The sequence below is a fragment of the Cuculus canorus genome, chromosome 6 (genome assembly GCF_017976375.1).
Source record: "Cuculus canorus isolate bCucCan1 chromosome 6, bCucCan1.pri, whole genome shotgun sequence".
Classification (NCBI taxonomy): Eukaryota; Metazoa; Chordata; class Aves; order Cuculiformes; family Cuculidae; genus Cuculus; species Cuculus canorus.
In genome coordinates, this window is record NC_071406.1 from 12,084,594 (window position 1) to 12,104,353 (window position 19,760).

General features: G+C 40.2%; 1 protein-coding gene across 1 annotated transcript in view; it reads left to right on the forward strand.

Annotated features, from left to right (window-relative positions):
• The window catches only part of ADCY5 (adenylate cyclase 5), a 216,765-nt gene that overhangs the window by 169,695 nt on the left and 27,310 nt on the right, over positions 1–19,760 (forward strand). The window contains exons 8-10 of the mRNA XM_009570469.2: positions 1,630–1,770; positions 14,396–14,418; positions 19,027–19,171. Coding sequence (XP_009568764.2) covers positions 1,630–1,770; positions 14,396–14,418; positions 19,027–19,171 — 309 coding nt within the window. The remainder of the gene's footprint in view (positions 1–1,629; positions 1,771–14,395; positions 14,419–19,026; positions 19,172–19,760) is intronic.

Genomic DNA, 19,760 nt, shown 5'->3' on the forward strand with positions numbered 1-19,760 from the left:
AATGTTTGGTGCCTGCGTGGTCTCTTGGGAAATGTTGTCATCATAGCTGTCTCTTCTTTGCAAGAAAAGAGATGATGATTTCCCAGGCTTGTCAATCAGGCAGCTTTTGCCAGAACTGAATTTTAGCAGGCTTTTTTAAATTTTGTGAAAAAATATAATTTAAGGCAGCGTAACACTTGACATTTAACTCTCTGGTTGCCATGGAAATAACACCAGGTATTTTGCAACTCTTGACAGATACAAGTTACAGTGAATAGTCGAGAATCAAAATAAATAGGTAGGGAAAGCACTCTCCAGGCAAAAAAAAAGCTGCGAATCTACCTGTGTTTTCATACAACACTCAAACCAGAATTCTGGAGTTTAAAACAACTGATGCTTTCTTTTTAAATTATTTAGTTGTCTGAACACTTTCTGAGATCTGAAAATTAACTGTTATGTCTCATTTTTTCAGTGATCTCATGGAAGCAGAAATTCTCTTGAAGTAGTTCAATATCTCAAGTAGTAAACAGCCATGCTGTAGCTGTCTGAATTTTCAAGATCTGCAGAGTTTGTCTCTTTTAAGCAAGGATGTAACAATTGCCACCTCTCTGCCTTCTGAGCCAGTATGGGAAATTGCGCTGAGCAAGTCTTCAGTGCAGTCCCTGCTAGAGGAAATTAAGGGATTGGATCTTGTGCTACAAACTCCTGTCTTTCCGCAGAACACATTCCACGTGGAAAACTGCCTGTCTTTTTAGCTAGAGAAAACATTCAAAATAAGGAACTAACCGGCCTGTTGTTTAGCCTAGTTACCTGCTACACTTCTATGCTCTTGTCACCGGCATTGAGCTTGAATGAAACCTTTCCAACTTTTCCAACCTTTTCCTGTGCAAACTTTGCAGTAAGCTCCACTTACAACTAAGATTCAAAACCAGCACTAATACAAAACCAATAACTTTGCCCGAGCATAGGAAAGTTGGTGTCAATGATAAAATTTGCAGCTAGCATTAGGGTAGAAGACACCATTTTGTCCCACTCTGCAATACCATTACCCTTAACAGACGCACAATTAAGTTGTTTGTGAGATTCACATGTTCTCCTTAGCATGTCTAGGAAGATGCTCTTATCTTGCAAGTGTGGAAAATGAGTTGCTTGTGTGTGCAGGGAAAGACGTCCGTTATTCCTATAGCTTCAAGGCTCCTATTCTCCCACCAGATTGGTGTGTGTGTCGTTTCTCTTGCACACATCCCAGTCTTTTCTTTTTTAGGAATCCTCCACATAGCGCCTCAGTTGGGAACTGCAATTTCCTATCTGAAATTATTTGATTTGATTCAGTTTATTAAAAAAAGAAAACAAATATATTCCTTTTGGGACTGTTCCCTGTGTTATGGTGATTATTCAAAACAGGCAAAGGAGTAAAGTGGTGGATCACTTAGGGGCAAGTGTTCTAGAAATTTTCACAGTGTTGGTATGAACAAGGGGAGAAGAATGGTGGGGTGGGACTGCACATGATCAGGGACCACTTCTCAAAGTTCAACACGCAAAGCTGTCTTCTGGAGTGAGAGATCAGAAGTGAGAGATATTTGGACAATGACTGCCATGTAAATGTTTAAAATTTATTCTGTGTTTCTCTCTCATTTGTATTTCATCTAGAAAGATGAGAAAGCCACGATTGCCAAGATGAACCGTCAGCGTGCTAATTCCATCAGCCATAACCCGCCACACTGGGGTGTCGACCGTCCCTTTTATAACCATCTTGGAGCTCACCAGGTCTCTAAGGAGATGAAGAGAATGGTAATGCCTTGCTTTATGGACATTAATTTCGTTAATAGAGTATTATATATCTCTTCCCTGCTTTGTCTGAAGGTTTTTAGAGCCCGGAGGGAGTTTTCCAAATGGGGGTGGTAAATTCTACTCCGACTCCAAAAATAACAATAATTGGTACATCTGGAGGTGAGTAATTGTGAGATGAGGCACAAGGTTGTTTTCGAGGGGAAGGGAGGCTGAATGGCACAAAGAAGGCGCTTTTGGCTGACTTGTGTTCTGAAAAATCATCCAGGCTATGGATGCTCAATGCCCAAGCGTTCAAACAGCAGCTGATGTACGTTTGTATTAGATCATTACAGACTTCAGCACCTGCAAAGGTTTCTTGTGTGCATCATAACAGCCAGATGCCATCCACCTTCTATAAGCTACGAGCCCGTGTGTGCTCATGGGTCCCCAGGAATCATGCCACTGTGTTTAACTCTCAAGAATACATTCCTGAGTACACGGATTAATTGGCCTAAAATAGCAGGCATCTTCATTTCTAGCTCATACATTTCAATCCTTCTCAATTAAAATAAACAAAGCTAGTTACCAATGCAATTGGACTGAGAGCACTCTTGTGGCTTATTTTACATAAAGTTGTAGATGATATCTTTGTTTCCTGCAATAAAGATGAAGATAGTTTCTATTATAATGTTTATTTGTAATAATAATAGAAATATTTAGAACCTCTGTAATTGCATGCATGATCAGATCGCTCTATGGCCTTATTAATGCTGGTTTGACCCTTCGTACACAGTCAAAAGTTTGTAATTTTGCCCACTTTTCTGTCCATAGGCAAAGTTCTATTCCAGGTCACCAAAGTGCTCAAAGAATCTTTTAATATGAGATTCACTCCCACAGCTTAAAAATTTTGACATAGCTATAAGCAACCACATGTGGTGTCTTCTAATGGGAAATGCTGGAGCATATATTAATAGTTGGTGCTAATGTTATTAAATCATAATATTATTTTACAGTGCTAAACCAAATTTCTTAATCTTCATAGTAATCTTTCTTTCATTTCTCAGATCTCCAAATGTGAGCTTCTGACATAAGCGTACAGATCAGTGGAACTTTGCATTTTTATGTGGGCTTTTCAATAGGGTACACTCAATAGGCATGACATTATTAGAAGAGCCTAATCACACTAACACATAATTATAATTATAAGTTTCTTTGAATAGCTTTTAAGGGGTTCTCGCAGCCTCCTGTTCAGAATCGAGGTGTAAGCATGCCAAATGGTATTATGCTTCTTGGTGTTAATTACAGTTTGCCATGTCTGGCTGGTTGTTCAGTTGGAAAAACATAATTATTTATTGAAATATCAAACTGAGTCCTAAAAACTTCACTGTCCCTTGCTTGTAGGAGGAAAAGGTTCTGGTTTGGTTTTTCCTTTTCTCCTTACCTTGAATCTTTCCTTGTAATGGTATTTACCTTTCAGTAAATTCAGTGGCTCAGAAAACCTTTTCTACTAAATCTGGTTTTGTACTGCCTTGTATTAACGTCTTTTTTTGGGAGGCTAATGTTGTCTGCGTTGCATGCATCAGGCTATTTTTTCAAAAATCAATTTAAACCTGATTCAGATGTATTGTTTTCGGTTATACTTTTCGTTGTTCTTTGGAATAGTTTTAAAAATCTGTTATTTACAGTATTTCCCATGGCTTTATGTTGGTGATGCATTAGTCAAAATGAAAACATGCTCCTCTCTGTGGTCTAGAAACCATTTTAATATCACTAGATGGACATTTTATTGATTAGATCGTAGGAACAATTTCTGCGTCTCCTGTCTCAACTTTCTCTCTTTCTGTTAACTTCTAATTTAAATACACATTTCTTTGCACCAGTACTGATTGCACAGTCCTGATTTGTCTCTAATTTCCAGCCTTGTGTTACATAGATGTTGTGAATCCTTAAATACACGTACAGTGCATACCCTCTGCACACGTACTCTCACAGTCTGCAAACTGCCTACTTAGAAATACAAAATACAGTCAGACAGAAGGGGAGCAGAACTACAAAGGCTTTTTTCAGAGCTCCTCTGGGATGACATGTCATTGATCTTGGTAAGCTGCGTGAGCTTCCAAAGCTCCCAAAAATATGTTCTTTGTTCCACATCACCCACCTTTCCCCCATCCCTCTCGCATGTAATTATCTGTAGCCTTTTTTCGTGGAGACTATGAACAAGTACGGTTGGATTAGTCAAAGAAGTGTGCCGAAGGCAAGCAGTGCACCAGTGCCTTTTTCTTTAAAACCTTGAGCTCCTTAGCCCTGTAGGTTCCAAATGGGCGTTTATAAGGATTATTGGCAGTGATCCTCGGGCGGGAGCCAGGTAATGTTGCAGTAATGTGCAGTTGTGTGATATTGATACGTAGACATGAATATGTTTGTCTTAGGGAATAATGTGGATGGCTATAAAGGACACAGGTTTTTGTCACGAGCTTAGAACATTTTGCTTTATGAAAATTGTATTTCCATAAAAAAAAGAGAGACACAGTTTTTTTTCTGGTGCTACTTACAATTCCCCAAAAGAGAACATTAAAGTTCTTTGAATTGCCTTTTTTGGGAGGGAACTGTTATATTTAATAGAAAAAAAAAAAAAGAATTATTTTGGCTGGTTTTCTTTACTTTGAATGCTGTCTCTGGTGGCTGTCTCTGTTCATAGGAAATACTAGCAGTAGTGCTGGATGAGATGGATTAGTATCAAAGTTAGCCATATATTCTACTTTTTCCCCCTCTGTTCTCTTGTTGTGGCATTTCAACACGCTGCAGTGTCTGGCAGGGTTTGTGTGGGAGGGCAGCCAGGCCAGTGGCACAGGGAGGTCTCTGGTCTCTGCTTCTCTCCATGTTGTGGCTTGGACCATAACCTCTGCTGGGTTGGCACAATGTTTCTAGGCAAAGTTATTCCCCTGGGAAACAGTTTATTCATGCACTTGCATACACCTATGGATAAGATAAAATATCCTACATGTGTCCGTGCAGCAGTAATCTAAAAAGTCCCGGAAAACTGGAGGTATTTTCCTTGTCCAACCCTAGCTAAATGGGGCCCAAGTCAATTCCGAGCTGGAATTGCAGCTGGCTTATCCCATCCTGCCCAACAGCAGCCTCTCTGTCTCCCTCATGCACTGATCTGCTTTCCAGATCATCCCTAAGCCTTCTTTTTACTCTCCCATTGCTTAGTGGTGGCTTTTCTTGCTGTGCAAAGCCTCCAGAGAGGCAGCAAGCAGGAGACAGCGAGGTTGCCCATTGCTGACCCTGATGCCCATTAGCCTGTGGAGCCACTGCCTGGAGAAAGCCGGTCCTGGGGACTGTGCTGAGTTGGACCGCTTGAAAAAAATGGTAAATTTGCAGCAGAGGAAGATCAGATACAAATGGCGTGGGATGGCAGGAGCCTTGCTCTGAGCTGGCAGCCTCTGTTGGAGCTGTGGCGCTGGGAGCCCGTGTTGTTGGACAGGGTGATGCTGCTGGCATGGAGCAAGCGGAGGCTGCCTCCCTCACCCTGGACAGGCTTAGAGGGCTGGACAGAATCAGCTTTGTGGAAGTATACAGAGTATGAAAAAAGCCAGAACACAGCAGAAGGAACAGCGCAGCTGCTTTCTATTTTTATTGCTTTTTACAGCATGTTTCCTAAACAAGAGCAGTCAGTCCAGGACCAGTGACTGTATCGCTCTGGAAATGCAAGCTTTTGTACTGCTTGTGATGTACACAGTTTTCCCCCAAGTCTCTGTACACCAGCCTTGTCTTCCCCACTGTCTCTCTGGTTCAGTTTTTAATTGCAAAAGGGTAAAAAATAAACAGACTTAAAAGCATTTGAGAGTAAAGGTATATTTATAGCTATAACAATATTTATACACCACTAAGAAATACTTTGCTTTTCCCGTTATAGATTTCGAGAGTGCTTTTATAAATACTGATGGATTTTTAGACTTCTGGAAATAATACTTATGTCTCAGTTTTCATCAACAAAGCGAAACTACTAGGAAAAAAAAAATGAGGGATGGTAGTTGACTGTAAACCAAAAGAGGTTTGTTGTAAACAGTGATAAAAAGGTGAATGTTGATACCTTTCAAAATCACAGAGCTGTTCTAGATGACAAATGATTCTCTTGCATGTTTTACCTGGCTCAGCATTAGTGAGGTCGTAGCTGGAAAACCATGTCCAGTGTGGGATTACAGTCCTCTAGGAGAATGTGGATGAATAGGAGATAGCCCAGTGGAGAAAATAACAGATTAGGAGAGTTTCAGCAGTGTGACCTGTGAAGAAGTGTTGAAGTATTGGGTTTGCTTAGTCTAGAAGGGAGAAGACTGATTGGAAACAAAAGTCTTCAGATAAATTAAGGTTTGTAAGGACAGAAAATAATGATAAATCATTCTTCATGACTGCAAAGGGCAAGATTAAAAGTGATCATCTTAATTTGCTGCAAGAAAGTTCGAAGTTAAGAAAAAGCTTAGATGCAAGGAATAGACTATCTAAGGAGCTTGTGGAATTCCTGATTTTTCTGAAAACATTTTATTTATTTTATTCAAGGCTTTTCAGTCTGGAGAGGCATCACAAAATCCTTTGCAAATACAGAAAAATAACATAAAAAATCCTCTATTAGGAGAATTTCTAGGGAATAAAGGATATAAGAATAATACGAGAGAGAGAGAGAGATAAAGATTTTATGAAGTTTCCATTCAATACTGCGTAAAACTTCAAGGCATCAATCTGCCCCCTTGTACAGGAGCCAGCTATACCCACAACGTTTCTGACAAATATTTGTCTAGCCCTTGTTTAAAGACCTCAAAGGATGGAAATCCTACAGTCTTGCTGGGCATGTTTCTTTTCAACAGTTTAATTATTTTTCTTTTTACTTCAGTTTTAAGACACAGTGCTGCGCGAGCTATTCACAGCAGATAGAGGACAGATAGGACAGAGCGGATAGGTTTAATTTCTCCCCTTTGCAGTTATCTTCTCTGTATTTGAAGACTATTACTATGTCTCTGCTCAGTTCCAATTCCCTCATCTGTTCCTAGTTGGTCTTTCCAAGCCCCGTGGTTGTCCTTGTTCCCCTCTGAACGCTTGCCGTTTCATCGATAAGAGGCAGCACCCGCACTGAACCCAGCACTCCTTATGAAGTTTTATTAGTGGTGTCCAGAGGATGTTGGTCATTTTTGAAGTCTTAAAACCAGACTTGACAGGATAATGCTGTCTGGCTTCCACAAGAAATAAAGCATTAGTTGTGTCATGAGATCTACTCAGCTGTGGGAAGTCCTGCTGTTGGATCTTAAGGCTGCCATAAGCTATTATATTTATTTTGCACTGGCTAGAATGACTGAGCAGCTTAGCTTGTGCCACTGATACATGCTTTGGGGAAGGTTTACTTCAGAAACAGGTACCTCTGAGTCCTTATAATCAAATATGAGCAGAGTGGCTAACGTGATTACTGAGCCCACTTGTAGATGCCTGACAGTTTTCCATTTCTTTTTTTTCAAATGCTGGAGAGGTTTAACATTGGGAAGTTCAGGAACAGAAAGAGGAAAGCCTGAAGATCCGCAATACCGATTTCAGCCTGACCACGCTTCTGTCATGAGTCTGAGTACAACTAATGAAGCATCTAATTGCAATGAAATTGTGTATGATGTGGATGTTAGTTACAAAGTAAAAACCAAATTAAAATCAGAGAGGGGTTATACACGTGTAGGAAATAAAACTGCATGTAGCTCTTTTTTCAGGTAGGCACTGCCTAATTCCTTGCAGCACTTCTCAGAGCTCTACGCAGTCATCTGCTTGATATTTGATTGCTTGGTGTTCACTTTCTCATGAAACAACACTCATCTACAAGCCTGGTCATTCAACCAGAAAATATAATTCTTTGTCCTGTTCACTCTGTCCTACATCAAACAGTTCTCTGCATGCTGCATCACAAATGCAGCTCATTTCCTCCCTTTATGTCTCCAAGTTGCCCTTACAATAGATTTTCTTGTTACTCAGAAATCACACTTGGGAAACAGGTGCTTCAGAGGAACAGACAGTATGGCTCGTTCTGTGCTAACTCTGCCATTTAAACATCAGAAATGATTAAAAAATTGAAATGAAACTCTGTAGGGCAGATTTTCCTCAGTCAGTAGTGCAGCCTCATCAAAGAGAAGTGGAATTGAGTCCATGAATAAGGCACTGAGGCCTCGACTTCCATCTAAAGGTTTCATTTAGCTGGAGGTCACCATTATCCTCTTTTCCAGCAACCATCTACTAAATCTGGTAACAGCAACATTGATTTCAGCAGAGCTGGACAGGGGAACCCAATGGGGAAGAATTTGACCCACTATTTTTTCGCTCCTGTTGCAGAAAGCAAAATCCCCGGAATAAAAGTCAGGAAACTGGCCAGGCTGGGGCTAAATGGTGACAGTCTGCAAACCTGACTTTTATTCTAGTTGATCAGGGCTTGCAATCATCCTTAATTAAATTCTTTAAAAGAGGGATAAGAGTCAGTGAGATGCAACAGCTGATCTACAGCTGCTTTTGTGAAACTTATGTAGAGTTTAATATTTGCTTGGAAGTCTCGCACTGATAATTTTTCCACCATTCAATACCCTTTTCTTAAGTAAATCGTAGCAATATAGGAAAAGGTGGTTTGGATTGAGACACTACTGAAAGGTGTCAGTTTCTGAGTGAGACTAAATCAAGCCTACTGAAATAAAGATACCAGCTTCCCTTTATTCACTGAAACATTTCCTCTGATGTTCGTGGCAGCATAGGCATCAAAGGTAGCGTTATGGTAATCCATCCAGAGGTGGAGTTGAGGTACTTACCAGAATGGTTTCCAAAGCTTCCTAAAGTGGACAGTAAGCTTTAACAACAAAACGATGCAGGTCAGCAGGTTTGGGTCTGGTTTTCAAGGAGGGTGCGCAGCTCCCACCAGTGCCGGTGGGCGATTTCAATTAAGCCTAGTTAGGCTTGGATTCAAGCTGTCTGCATCTGATTAGAAGGCTACTTGACAGTAGTTTCTGTAGAAGTTTGTTGTGTTTATCATCATTTGGAGTGTAGAGATGAAAGGACGGAGATTAAGGAGCCAGGAACAGATTCAGAGCATTTCTAGGGCTATGTCTTTTTTTTATGTCTGTTTTTATTGTCTTTTTCTGTTTTGCAAGTTCTGGTAACTGTTCACGAGTGAGGTGCAGCAGCACCACATACCATTTCATTTGAAAATGTGACCTTGGAACCAAAGAAATTTGGATTCAGAGTTTGGAGAAAACTGGGAAGTGTGAGCAACCTGCACTTCTCAGAGGTGTAAGTTCAGAGCCAGAAGTTAATTAAAAGTAAGAGCGGGAAACCTATTTTAAAAGCAACTGCTTACTTTCTATATATATGTATCTGATGGGCCAAATAAGTTAATGGGGTTTGGCCAGGTCCGGTCTGCCCGCTGGGGGCTGTGTACGAAATCATTTTGAGTAGAACAGAGTAGAAGGTTTCACCATCTGTGAGCGGTGCAGAGGAATTGAAGCCTGTTTATCAAGTGGGGTGGGCTGCAGAAAGGGAACACTTCAGCTTTTCTTTTTGGAGCTCATTAGTCTGTGTTCCAGCTATAGCAGACACACTCATCATATAATCTGTTTCATAAACTGGTTTTCTGCCAGTTTGTTGTTCTGCACTTCGATGCTTGTTAAATATCCTTTCTATCAGGCTTAGTATTTTCTGTGCCAGTTCTTTCTGGACTCTGGTATAGAAATTGTGTTATTTCTGACTTGAATGCTTTGAAGTCCTTCATTTTTGTTTCTGCTTTTACACCTGACAGCATCTATCTGTAGTTGTGCCTTGTTGACCACAGGGACAAAGGCAGAATGTCTAATACTGCTGAAAACAGATGTGAATAATTAGTTTTGTGGTGAGGCCGTACAAGGTTTGTTTCTAACTACATCCACTCATAGCCTGTCACTCTCCTTTTCTGTTTCCCGTGGTCACCGTCCCTGTGCAGCACCTGTGCTTTGCAAGTTGGCCTTGCCTTTTGCAAAGCTTATTTTGTTCCTGTTCTTCTTGGCCGTATGTCTAAAATTCTTTTCATTTCCACTTTAACAACATGTAAGTCACATTTCAGCTTTGTCCTAGAGATGAAAAAGGGGCAAGAAAAATTAGTTTCTCTGTCATTTCTGCTCTTACAATCTTTGCTGGAGTTGCCAGTTAAGTTTTTAAGCTGGAATCCATGCTCCTCTGCCACATTACCATAAAGAAAGTTATAGAGCTCATCAGCACTTCTATTGTCTTATTTTTGAGCTAAATGAAAAGTTATAAGAATGTAAAGTCTTTTCCACTTTTCTTTGCATATTTCCAATGTGTTAATAATTGCAGCTAATGTTCTCAAAGTTAGAATTATTATTTCTAATGGTTCTTGATTTGAAGCATTACGGTGTAGCAGTCAGCTTGTCATGGCTTTGACAAACACTTTATCATTCTATTTAAGGAACCGGTTTTAATCTTCAAAGAAAAGGGCTTAGCTAATTTAGAAGTCAAGCAGAGAGATGGCAGTCATATGAGCTTTTAGCACAATAGATATTCATAAAATATACCCATAAAATAGTAAGCCGTAGGGACAGCTGCAGTAATTTAACATTCCTTTTTTTTTTCCTCCTGCACATGTCTACTCCCACTGAGAATGGTCATTAAAAGTAAGTGCTTGTTAATTCAGAGGCACCTGATCTGCCATAAAAATATGGATTTTTTTAAGGATCTCATGTAGAAAAGAAGAAAGGGCAGGACTATTCTTTGGCAGATATTATTGCCTTTAAGGGAGCTGGTTCAGCTAAGTTTGGGTTAATATTTCTAAAGTCAGAGAGGAAACTGTCTTTGTCTCAGAGCAATTATTAAATGCTATTACCTTTACATTTGCAATCTGATGGGAGAATAATGCAGCCTCCTGGGAGAAGGGGAAAAACTCCAGTATCAGGGATATTTAAAATGAGACTGAATAAAAATTGCGTGAGGTCCTATATGCAGCAGTCCGTTAGTACTGCGCTGCGATAAGACCTATCTCGTGCCTTATGTGTTCCCTTCTAGAGAAAAGGGACTTTGGCCTCAACAAGGCTACTTCATCCTTTCTTGAACTCCTGTGAACTCCTATCTGTCTAATTCTTGTAGCCATCACCACTTTTGCCATTTTCATCCCTGCTGACAATTCCCAACCTTTTCTTCATAGCACCCTGGAAAGCTATCAACACTGCTTCAGTCTGCTGGGCACAAATCCATAAGTAGTCAAGAAAGGATTTATATACTTAACTCTGGGAATTGGCCAATTCTTTTTCTATCCCCTTACTTCCCTTCTCCTGAATGATTGGCACTTCATTTTTGTGACCTATTTTTCCTGGGCATTCAGATATATATATATATATATGTGTGTGTGTGTGTGTGTGTGTGCAGAAATGCCGATCTTGGCATACTTTGAGCAGCTCACAGGCTGCTCTGTGCCCAAGCGGGCTGGGTACCGCCGCAGCCCAGCTACACAGCCTCCCGCAGAAAGCTGGATGAGATCAGGGCTGCAGGAAAGGGGCTTCACAAACATGCACACAAGCAGCAGCCCCTGTTATTTCACTTTCCTGCTTGAGCTTAGAAATTCGTCTACCGGATCATGAGGGTGTTAGTCCTTTAGGAATGAAGGCAAATACATGTAGACCGTCTTTCTGTGGGATTGATTGTGCTTAGTGTTTATCCTGCGGGTAACACAGACGGTTGTTGCAATTCATGCGAGCAGCCTTATGCTGAGCCAAAAAGCTTTAACTGGAGTAAAGCATCTGAGTCCTCAAGAAACTTAACTATTTGCCAGCTGCAGAGAAGAACAAAGACCAACACATTGTTAGAGCCCAATCCTGCCCACAGAGCAGGAGGAGGTGAAAACACATGAACCAAAACCCAGGGGAAATTTCCCTCCCAACCCAAAAGAGGGTGAGCGGCACGACCCTGTGTGCGCGCAATCATCTGCTCCACTTAAAAGGCTTCTTGGGATGTGATTGCGACACGCACATTTTAGTGGATAGGGAACAAAATCTCTGGTCACAGACTGATCCTACAGGTGTATTTGCTCTGTATCCAGGCAAAGTCTTTCAGCGTAAAAAAGAAAGATCTCCTGTAACAAGCAACTAGTTTTTAAGAAGCGGTGTTTGAGGTTTTTTTTTTCCTAAAATAATCCTGCAGACCTTTCTCCACAACAATTCCATTTTTGGCAATTCTGCATGAAGAATCTTTCATATGAAATGGGAACGTTTGAAGTGAATCATTTAATTTGCTTAGCTTAAAGAGGTTCCTATTACATTTAATTTTAAGATGATTCTCTCTAATTAAAGTTCAAGTCACTCTTAAATATTTAGCCTCATTAAATGAGGATCCAGGAATGAAAATCTTTGCCTTTTTTTTTGCTTTACCTGAAATATCCCTTTTTTGAGGTTTTAATTTTGAAACACCGATTTAATATGAGCTACCAACATGGGTAATTCCCAAGGTTTAAAGCACAATTTAGTATTTTAAATTGAAAAGGTAGATCAATTAATTCTGTATTCTTTTAGAGACTTTCCTTATACCAGTTTTGTTGGGGGAGAAAAGCAGGGAAGAATCAAGTTCTATGTTGATCAAGTGATCACCCATATAAATTACCAGTTCCATTGAAATATTGGGGAATTTTTCAAGGATATGATTGCTGAGGTGTTTGCTAAATTGATTTGGTTGTCTTGTATCCTCAAATTTGTGCACCTAGAAGGCAGGAGCATGAGATCTCTGTTTAGTTTAACGATTTCAGTCAGATGAATGATTACACAGCTCCCTGTGAAAATCAGACCATTTTACGGGACTCTTCCACCGCAGTCAGTCATCCAGTTCCCTAGTGGCTAAGCTTGAAAATGTGAACTTGATGTCTATCTAAGAAGCAAGTACTGGCTGTTTTCTCATCGGTTCCCTCCCCTTATTTCTTGGCTGGTAGCTATTCATGTTCAGCTGATTTTTTGGTTTGTTTTCCCTTTAGCCTAACTGACTATGACACCAGACAAATGACTGAGCATTTTGTCTCCATGATTAGTCAGTGAGCTTTCAGTTTTGGCACTGTGATGTAGCATTGCTTAGAGGATAAATAAATAAATCAAAAAGATATTTCTGACAACTATAAAATGATTAAGCAAAGGAAGAAAAGAAAAAGCCACATAACAGAAAAGTTGACTTATCACTTCATCACTCTTTAATGTGAAATCAAAAAATTCATGGTTTTTTTGGCTTAGCTAACTGAACATGCTAACTTTGAATCACCATTACTGCCTCCTTCTTTCTGCTGGATCTGCTGGTGGCTGTTGCATGGAATTGAGATACTTCCTTTGTCTGAATTTCTAATGGGTTAAATTGGAGTTGCAGTTTCTATTTTAAAGTGTGGTTTTAATCTGAAACAGGGTACGTAAAGATGGAAATTGCACTCTCAGTCCTGGCTGTTGACCCGAGTGACAAAACCGACTTTTTCTCTCTTTCAAAGCTGATGCTGTTGAGGGAGACTGTGTTGGCTTTACTTCTGCCTCGCGCTGTGTCTCCACATTGCTAACTAGTTGAGAGGGCAAAATCTGTTCTTGTTTACTATCTGGTTCCTGATGGTGTTAAACATGGTGGCTGTGGGAAGACTTTTGCCTGAAGATTTTTAGCTTTTTGCGGTCAGGATGGGTCTCAGCCTGGTAGCAGCTGTGGATCCAGCAGCTGGATTAGCCTCACATGCTCTGAGCAGTTTTGATCTGAGGCCTCTGAGAGGAAAACAAGAGGAATTCTCATCTCTCATCTACCTTTCCTTATGTTTTGGAAAACAGGGTACAAACTCTGTGCCTGAGTATTTGATCGTACTTGTCAAATATACAACTTCCCCTGACTTCAGTTAAATTTAAGCCAGGATGTCAAAGGGTGCATTTTGTCTCAGCTCATGCAAAATGGCCATTTTGATGCAATTTGTTCTATTATATATGTTAATACTAAACACACAAAATTATGCCTTCATATGTATTTTTCTTTGAGGCCTTCTAGCCAGTTAAACTATGGATGACCCCTAAATACATACACTTTCTCAGTTCGGGTGGCCCTGGAGGAATTGTGAACATTTTGGCTGTTAGAAATATTATAAATAATTCCTGAAATCTTATTCTAGAAAGCTTGTTTTGTGTGTACGTGCAGTGAGGGGAGAAGAAATGAAACCCCTTGAGGTTCCTTCTGAAGAGATGAAAGCTGAACTACGTCCAGCTCCCTTAGGGAGCCCAAATACAAAGAGGTGCAGCCTTGTTGCATAGTTGACCTGTGTTAGCGTTCTGAGTCTTGTTTCAAGTAAGGTACATCCTCAGTTATAATATCAGCATCATTTCCATTGTGTCATTTATAAACACCTAAAATAAAGCATGTCAGCAGTCAGTTGAAGCATTTCACTTCCATAAATTTATATCTGAAGGCACGTGTCTTTCTAAAACTGCTCTGTCTGCCTGCTGGTGTGACAGCACAAAATATTGCTATGAGTGGGTAAGGCCCTAAGAAATGAGAATGCCTTGAAAACTCCTCTGTGAATCGCTTTTCTTGGGACAGTTTGTGTTCTCAAGGTAAACCTGTTTCCTAACCTTTGTGTCCTTTTCCTTTCTTTCAGGGTTTTGAGGACCCCAAGGACAAGTAAGCAAATTTATTTCTGTCTACACTGTTATGTTTACATGTTTGGGTTTTTTTCCTCGTATTAAAAAAAGACAAAAATTAATGCTCAGCAGACAAGAATAATGGCTGAACTCCCAAGAGGTTTCTCCTGTAGGGACAGCCAGTTGAGGGCACGGGATTGCCTGTTGTGCATTCAGAACTGTCTCAAAACGTTTATCCATTTGCATGGTTCTAAGTTTCTTTTTATAATTAAAATGCTTTCACTGCTCTTCCCCTTGCCTCCAATATTCTTTTCTATGTGCTGCATTGAAAATATCCCAAGAAAATGTTCCTGTTAAGTATGTCTAAGTGTTGAATGTCCCCAATAAGAAAAAATTGTGTACGTATTGAAATATATATAGTTTCTGAGTTTATTTGTAAATATTTTCTATTACTAGTTGTTACATAGTTCTTATTTCTGTATATAAAAATGAAATCAGAAATGGCAGTTTATTTGAAAAAGTCGATTCAAACTTTGATGCTCTAAAGTACAGCCACGTTAAAGCAGCATTTTCTTTTTTTTCATCTAGAACTTTTTAAAAAAATGGTTAAAATAACAATTCGACAAGAGTGGTATTTGGAAAAATTGCTTTTGCAGGAAAAAAAAACCCCACAAACTTGTTCACTTCTTAACTTCTACAGCTGGACATAACAAAAGCATTTCCTGTATTGAAGGTGTATGACATAATTTCCCATTCAGTCCTATTGAATAGCATTAATTGTAAGCTTACTCAAAGCAAGATACGTGACAGTAGAAGAGGCTGATGCCTGAAATATGTTGTTGTTGCTCCTTATCATGTTTCTCAGGCTGCCAGTCAGGACTAAGCGGACCTTTGTGAGCTGGGACAGATAAATGCTTTTATGGGCCCTAAGCATCTGGCTTTGGGAAAATTCGTGTTGTAGTGGTCAAACATTGAGAGGAACTCCTTAAAAGTAAAGGGAAGTGGTAATTTTGAACATAGCAATATTAAGAATCATTCTCTCCTTCCCCTGCTGTCTGCTGCAAACTTTATTTGCCTAACATTTAGCTTTCCTCACCCTGGAATGTTTCAATGGTGCTATAGGGTGTCTAGAGGGGAGTCACGGGGGTTTCGTATTGCATCTGTGGTTGCTGGGAACTCAGCTGATGTTAGATATACTTTGGACAGAAAAGAGCTAACAGATTACAAAAAAATTATTCTTAGGAATTCAGAAATTTTAAGTATCCCTCATGAAATAGCATCTCTTCTCCTAGTTTGTGCAAGAAAATATAAATTCTGATGCTTCAGTGTTGGTCCACAACACAGTCAACCAGCTGGTGAGGAACAGCATCTCCACTGTTGCTCCAAGAGCCATAATGTCTCTTTTTAATCCTGTAGTTCAAAAAGGTTAATTAAGCTGTTACAGCCAATAGCTCAGAGCTGTGTATTTACAATGCTCGTTCAGTGTGATACCTTCTTATTACACAGACAGCAGTATTTTTGCATTTCTACTCAGCACCAAAAGAAGCTACTACTTGCTTCAGATTCTCTTGATCCAGAAATCTCTTTATCTCAATAACAAAGATTTGGCCAAGAAATACCTCCAGCAGAAAATGTTCCTGCTGATTATGGTTAAAATCGGGCACCCAAATCATGTCAAGTGCTCAACCCAGCTCCTTCAGGTGCAGAAACACTGAGCATCAATACTTTTCTCTTACAGCAAAGGAAGCCGTAGGCACAACGCATCTCTGAGAACAGGACCCAACACTTACGTGCCTAAATGCAGATGTAGTTTTTGAATTGAGGCATGAAGCATATAAAATTATGGCATACATGTAGTTTTGGCAGTGGTCACACTCTTCGTTTGCAGAAAGTAATTTAATCAGCAGAACATTTTTTAATTTCTCCGAAGCCAGCATCTCTGGGTTAATTGCTAGCTTTCATATTTGCAAGCAGAGTGCAAAAGTTGCTCCAAGCTCTGTTCGTGCTGTTCCCGTCCCTTGCAGCAATCTTCGGTTGGCTGCATTTGGAGAAATCTCAGCAGTGCTTTTCAGAGTTGTTTCTGGTAGTTTCATGGTGGCCTGAAATCCTTAGTTTCACCACCACCACCACCACCACCACGCTATCAAAATATCAATAAGTATTTCTACGTACAAATTTCACTTTCCTGTGGCAGCTCTGACTTTCAGACGCTGCCTCCAGGGCACTCCTTAGCATGGAGGTATTTTTTTATTTCAATTTAAAATCACATTTATGCAAATGTAGCCAAACTTGCTGTACAGTACTTTAGTTTGGGTACAACTGGCTGCGGAAGTCACCCGAGCAGCAAGGTACATGCAAGGTGACTAAGCTTCCCTGCAGTCTACGTGAAGGTGGCTGCCTCCAGCCACCCAGCAAGGCAAATTAAAACCTGCAGGGGTGTTTCTATGCAAACTGCAACCACGGAAGTTATTGTAGTATTAGAGATGCCTTCAGCACTATAATGACCTATTACAAAGCTGGATGCATCTGAGGCCATAGCCCAAGCAGGCAGTTCCTTCTTCTCTTTGTGTCTTCCTGAGTGACACTTTTAGACTGGAACTTGAACTTGAAATTTAACTGAGGTTCAACGAGATGCTGAACCATCTCTTTTGCTCTGGGGGAAAATGTATTGCATCTCTTGTACGTGGTATGAAATGACTAAACGTGAATGGCCCAAATGTGTAAATAACTCGCAGGATCTTGGAAGGCATTCTGTAAATACAAAGCCTAATGATTTCCGTGCTCATTTTTACAAGTCCAGAGGACATTGTGAGGACTGAATGAAAATAAGCAGCATTGTCTTGAATACTCAAGCAGATGTGCTTCCAAGGAAGCATCTAGAAGTAAAGTAGATTTCCTGTCCTTCTAGGGACAAAACCACTTTTAATTTCAAAGTTGAAGATATGAAGTTTGAGAAATTAAATAACTCTAGAGCCTCAGAATAAAAAACTCTTTTCCCCAACCCCACTGAAAAATTAAGATTGGCTAAAATTGAGGTAAGACCTTGAGACAAACTAGGTTTGCAATTGCCGTATGTTAATCAAATAGATGCCGCTGGTGTGTTGTCTTGACCCAGCTGAGGCTTAGACACGTTCAACTCACTGGCTGAGGTGAAGAGAGTTGGCATGGAAGTGAGTAGATGGACCTGATCTATTTTTCTCTTGGCAAGAGGTACATGATAGAGTTGGTGTACAGAGAGCTTCTTGAAATCTGGTCCAGCTTTGCAGAAAGCTTGTGCAGAGCCTTTCTTTTGGAAAAAAAGACCTTTGAATTTTAAAACAGAGTCACATTCTGGTTTGTAAGCTGCTTTGAGCAATCTCTGCTCTACAGCACAGTTGTACCAGTAGTGGCCCACTGGCTGCAATAGTGTTTGTGCATTATGCGCTGTTGTGCAGTAGCAATAAAACTGAGAAAATAAAGCACTCCGGCTTTTCATTGTGCTTGTCAGACCTCGAGTTCTTTTCTCCAGGGTGCCTAAGGTGAAGCTCACACAACATGAGCTGTAAGTTGCTGCGCCATCACAGGGTTTGCATACAGAAAATGTTACCCACTGGAATATGCCCTAGTGTGAGTAGGGATTGTATTCCAGTAGATAACGATTACCATATCCCGTGAATAACCTTGGGAATCATGCAAGCAGAGCAGAAAAACAGCAGTTCAGGATTAGCTTTTAATTTCTGCCTATAGCTAGTTTTAAGGTAGACCATTAAAGTGACAGCATCAAGTCATTAAAATCCTGTTAGATTTCAAAAATAACTAGAGAATTTGGGGAGGTGGTTCACGTTTCCTGATCCTCAATGCGAAATGCCTCAGGGTGATTAAATTTGCAGTGTTGTTTTTTTCAACAGTTTCAGAAAATCAGTCTCATTTTTCTGAAGCTGTAGCTAAGCATCAGAAACAACACTGATGCTAAAGACTATAAGCAATTTAAAAGTCTCATTCTTCATATTTAGAAAGCAGAATCTATTTTTTTCCCCTTGCAACCTTTCCTTCAGTTAAGTAAATGCCTTGTAAACAGAAAATTTTGTCTGCTTTATGCTTTATACTCATAAATAACTGCCTGAAGGGGAGGCAGTGAGGTGTCAGGCCACATTTTTTTCCCCACGTGGCCATTCTATGAACAATTTTTTTCTTAAAAATGGAAAATTGTTAAGGCACTGAAATTGTCACAGAAAATGTTTACAGAAATTGTTATTGGGAAGCAAGAAATATGACTGGCTACATAAATCATTTTGCCAGTTCAGGCACTAGCAACTATGGGAGCACAGCAGCGCAGGGAGGAATAAGTCTGAGGACTGGTGGAAGGAGACTACTGACCAGCTTTTGAGAAGGAAAGGATGGTAAAGAGACTGCAAGGCAAGAAAACAGAGGGATGTAATATAGAAAAATGGTAGGTAAAACAAATCCTTTTGCTGGTGGAATCAGGACTGGCAGTGAGCTCTAGAGCTGATATAATTTTTCTCTCAACTCATAATCCGTTTTCCAACTTGAAGCTGTCATAAACAAAATGTCATTAACCTCCAGCTTGTTATACAGTGAAGTGATAACATATGGTGAAGAGGGGGAAATTATCTTGTCCTCTTATGCTCCCTTTTCATGACATCCTTAGGAATACACAGGAAAGCATGAACCCAGAAGATGAAGTGGATGAGTTTCTGGGCCGTGCCATCGATGCCAGAAGTATTGATCGGTTACGCTCTGAGCACGTGCGCAAGTTCCTCTTAACATTCAGGGAGCCTGACTTGGAAAAAAAGGTAACGTTGTCTAAAAATCATTTCAACATTTCAGCCAAGCTTGTGAGTTTTAGTACTCTTCCATAAAGTCAAGCTTTTGTATCTATAGCTAAAGCTAGGTTTTAGGTGTTGGAGATGGGATTGTGATCTTAGAAAATCTGTACTTCTTCATGGAAACCTTAACATCCATGCCCTGAGAAGCTGCAGTCATCTGAAGCACTGGACAGGAAAACCAAGCCATTTCTGTCAGACACACAGGAATATACGATGAGGAGCTGTAAAGGGAATCCAGGATAAACCAGATTTTTTTCTCTGACATTGAGGCATCCAAACTGAGATTGCAGTTACCCCTTATGTCCATCAAATAACTGGAGAAACCCGTTTCAGCCTGCCTGAGCTCTGGGTCACCTCTGGAGGGGCTTTACTCTGCCCTCTAGGGAGCCCCAGGTACTACTAAGGTTCATTGGGATGCAATTTGTACTCTGATCATTTTTGGGAACACATTTTAAGGAACGAATGTGAGAAAGAAGTAACAGACCTAGGGCTCCTGAAGGGCTAATTGCTTCCCGATTTTTTTTCAGATACCGTTGTTGGGAGGCAAAGAAAATTT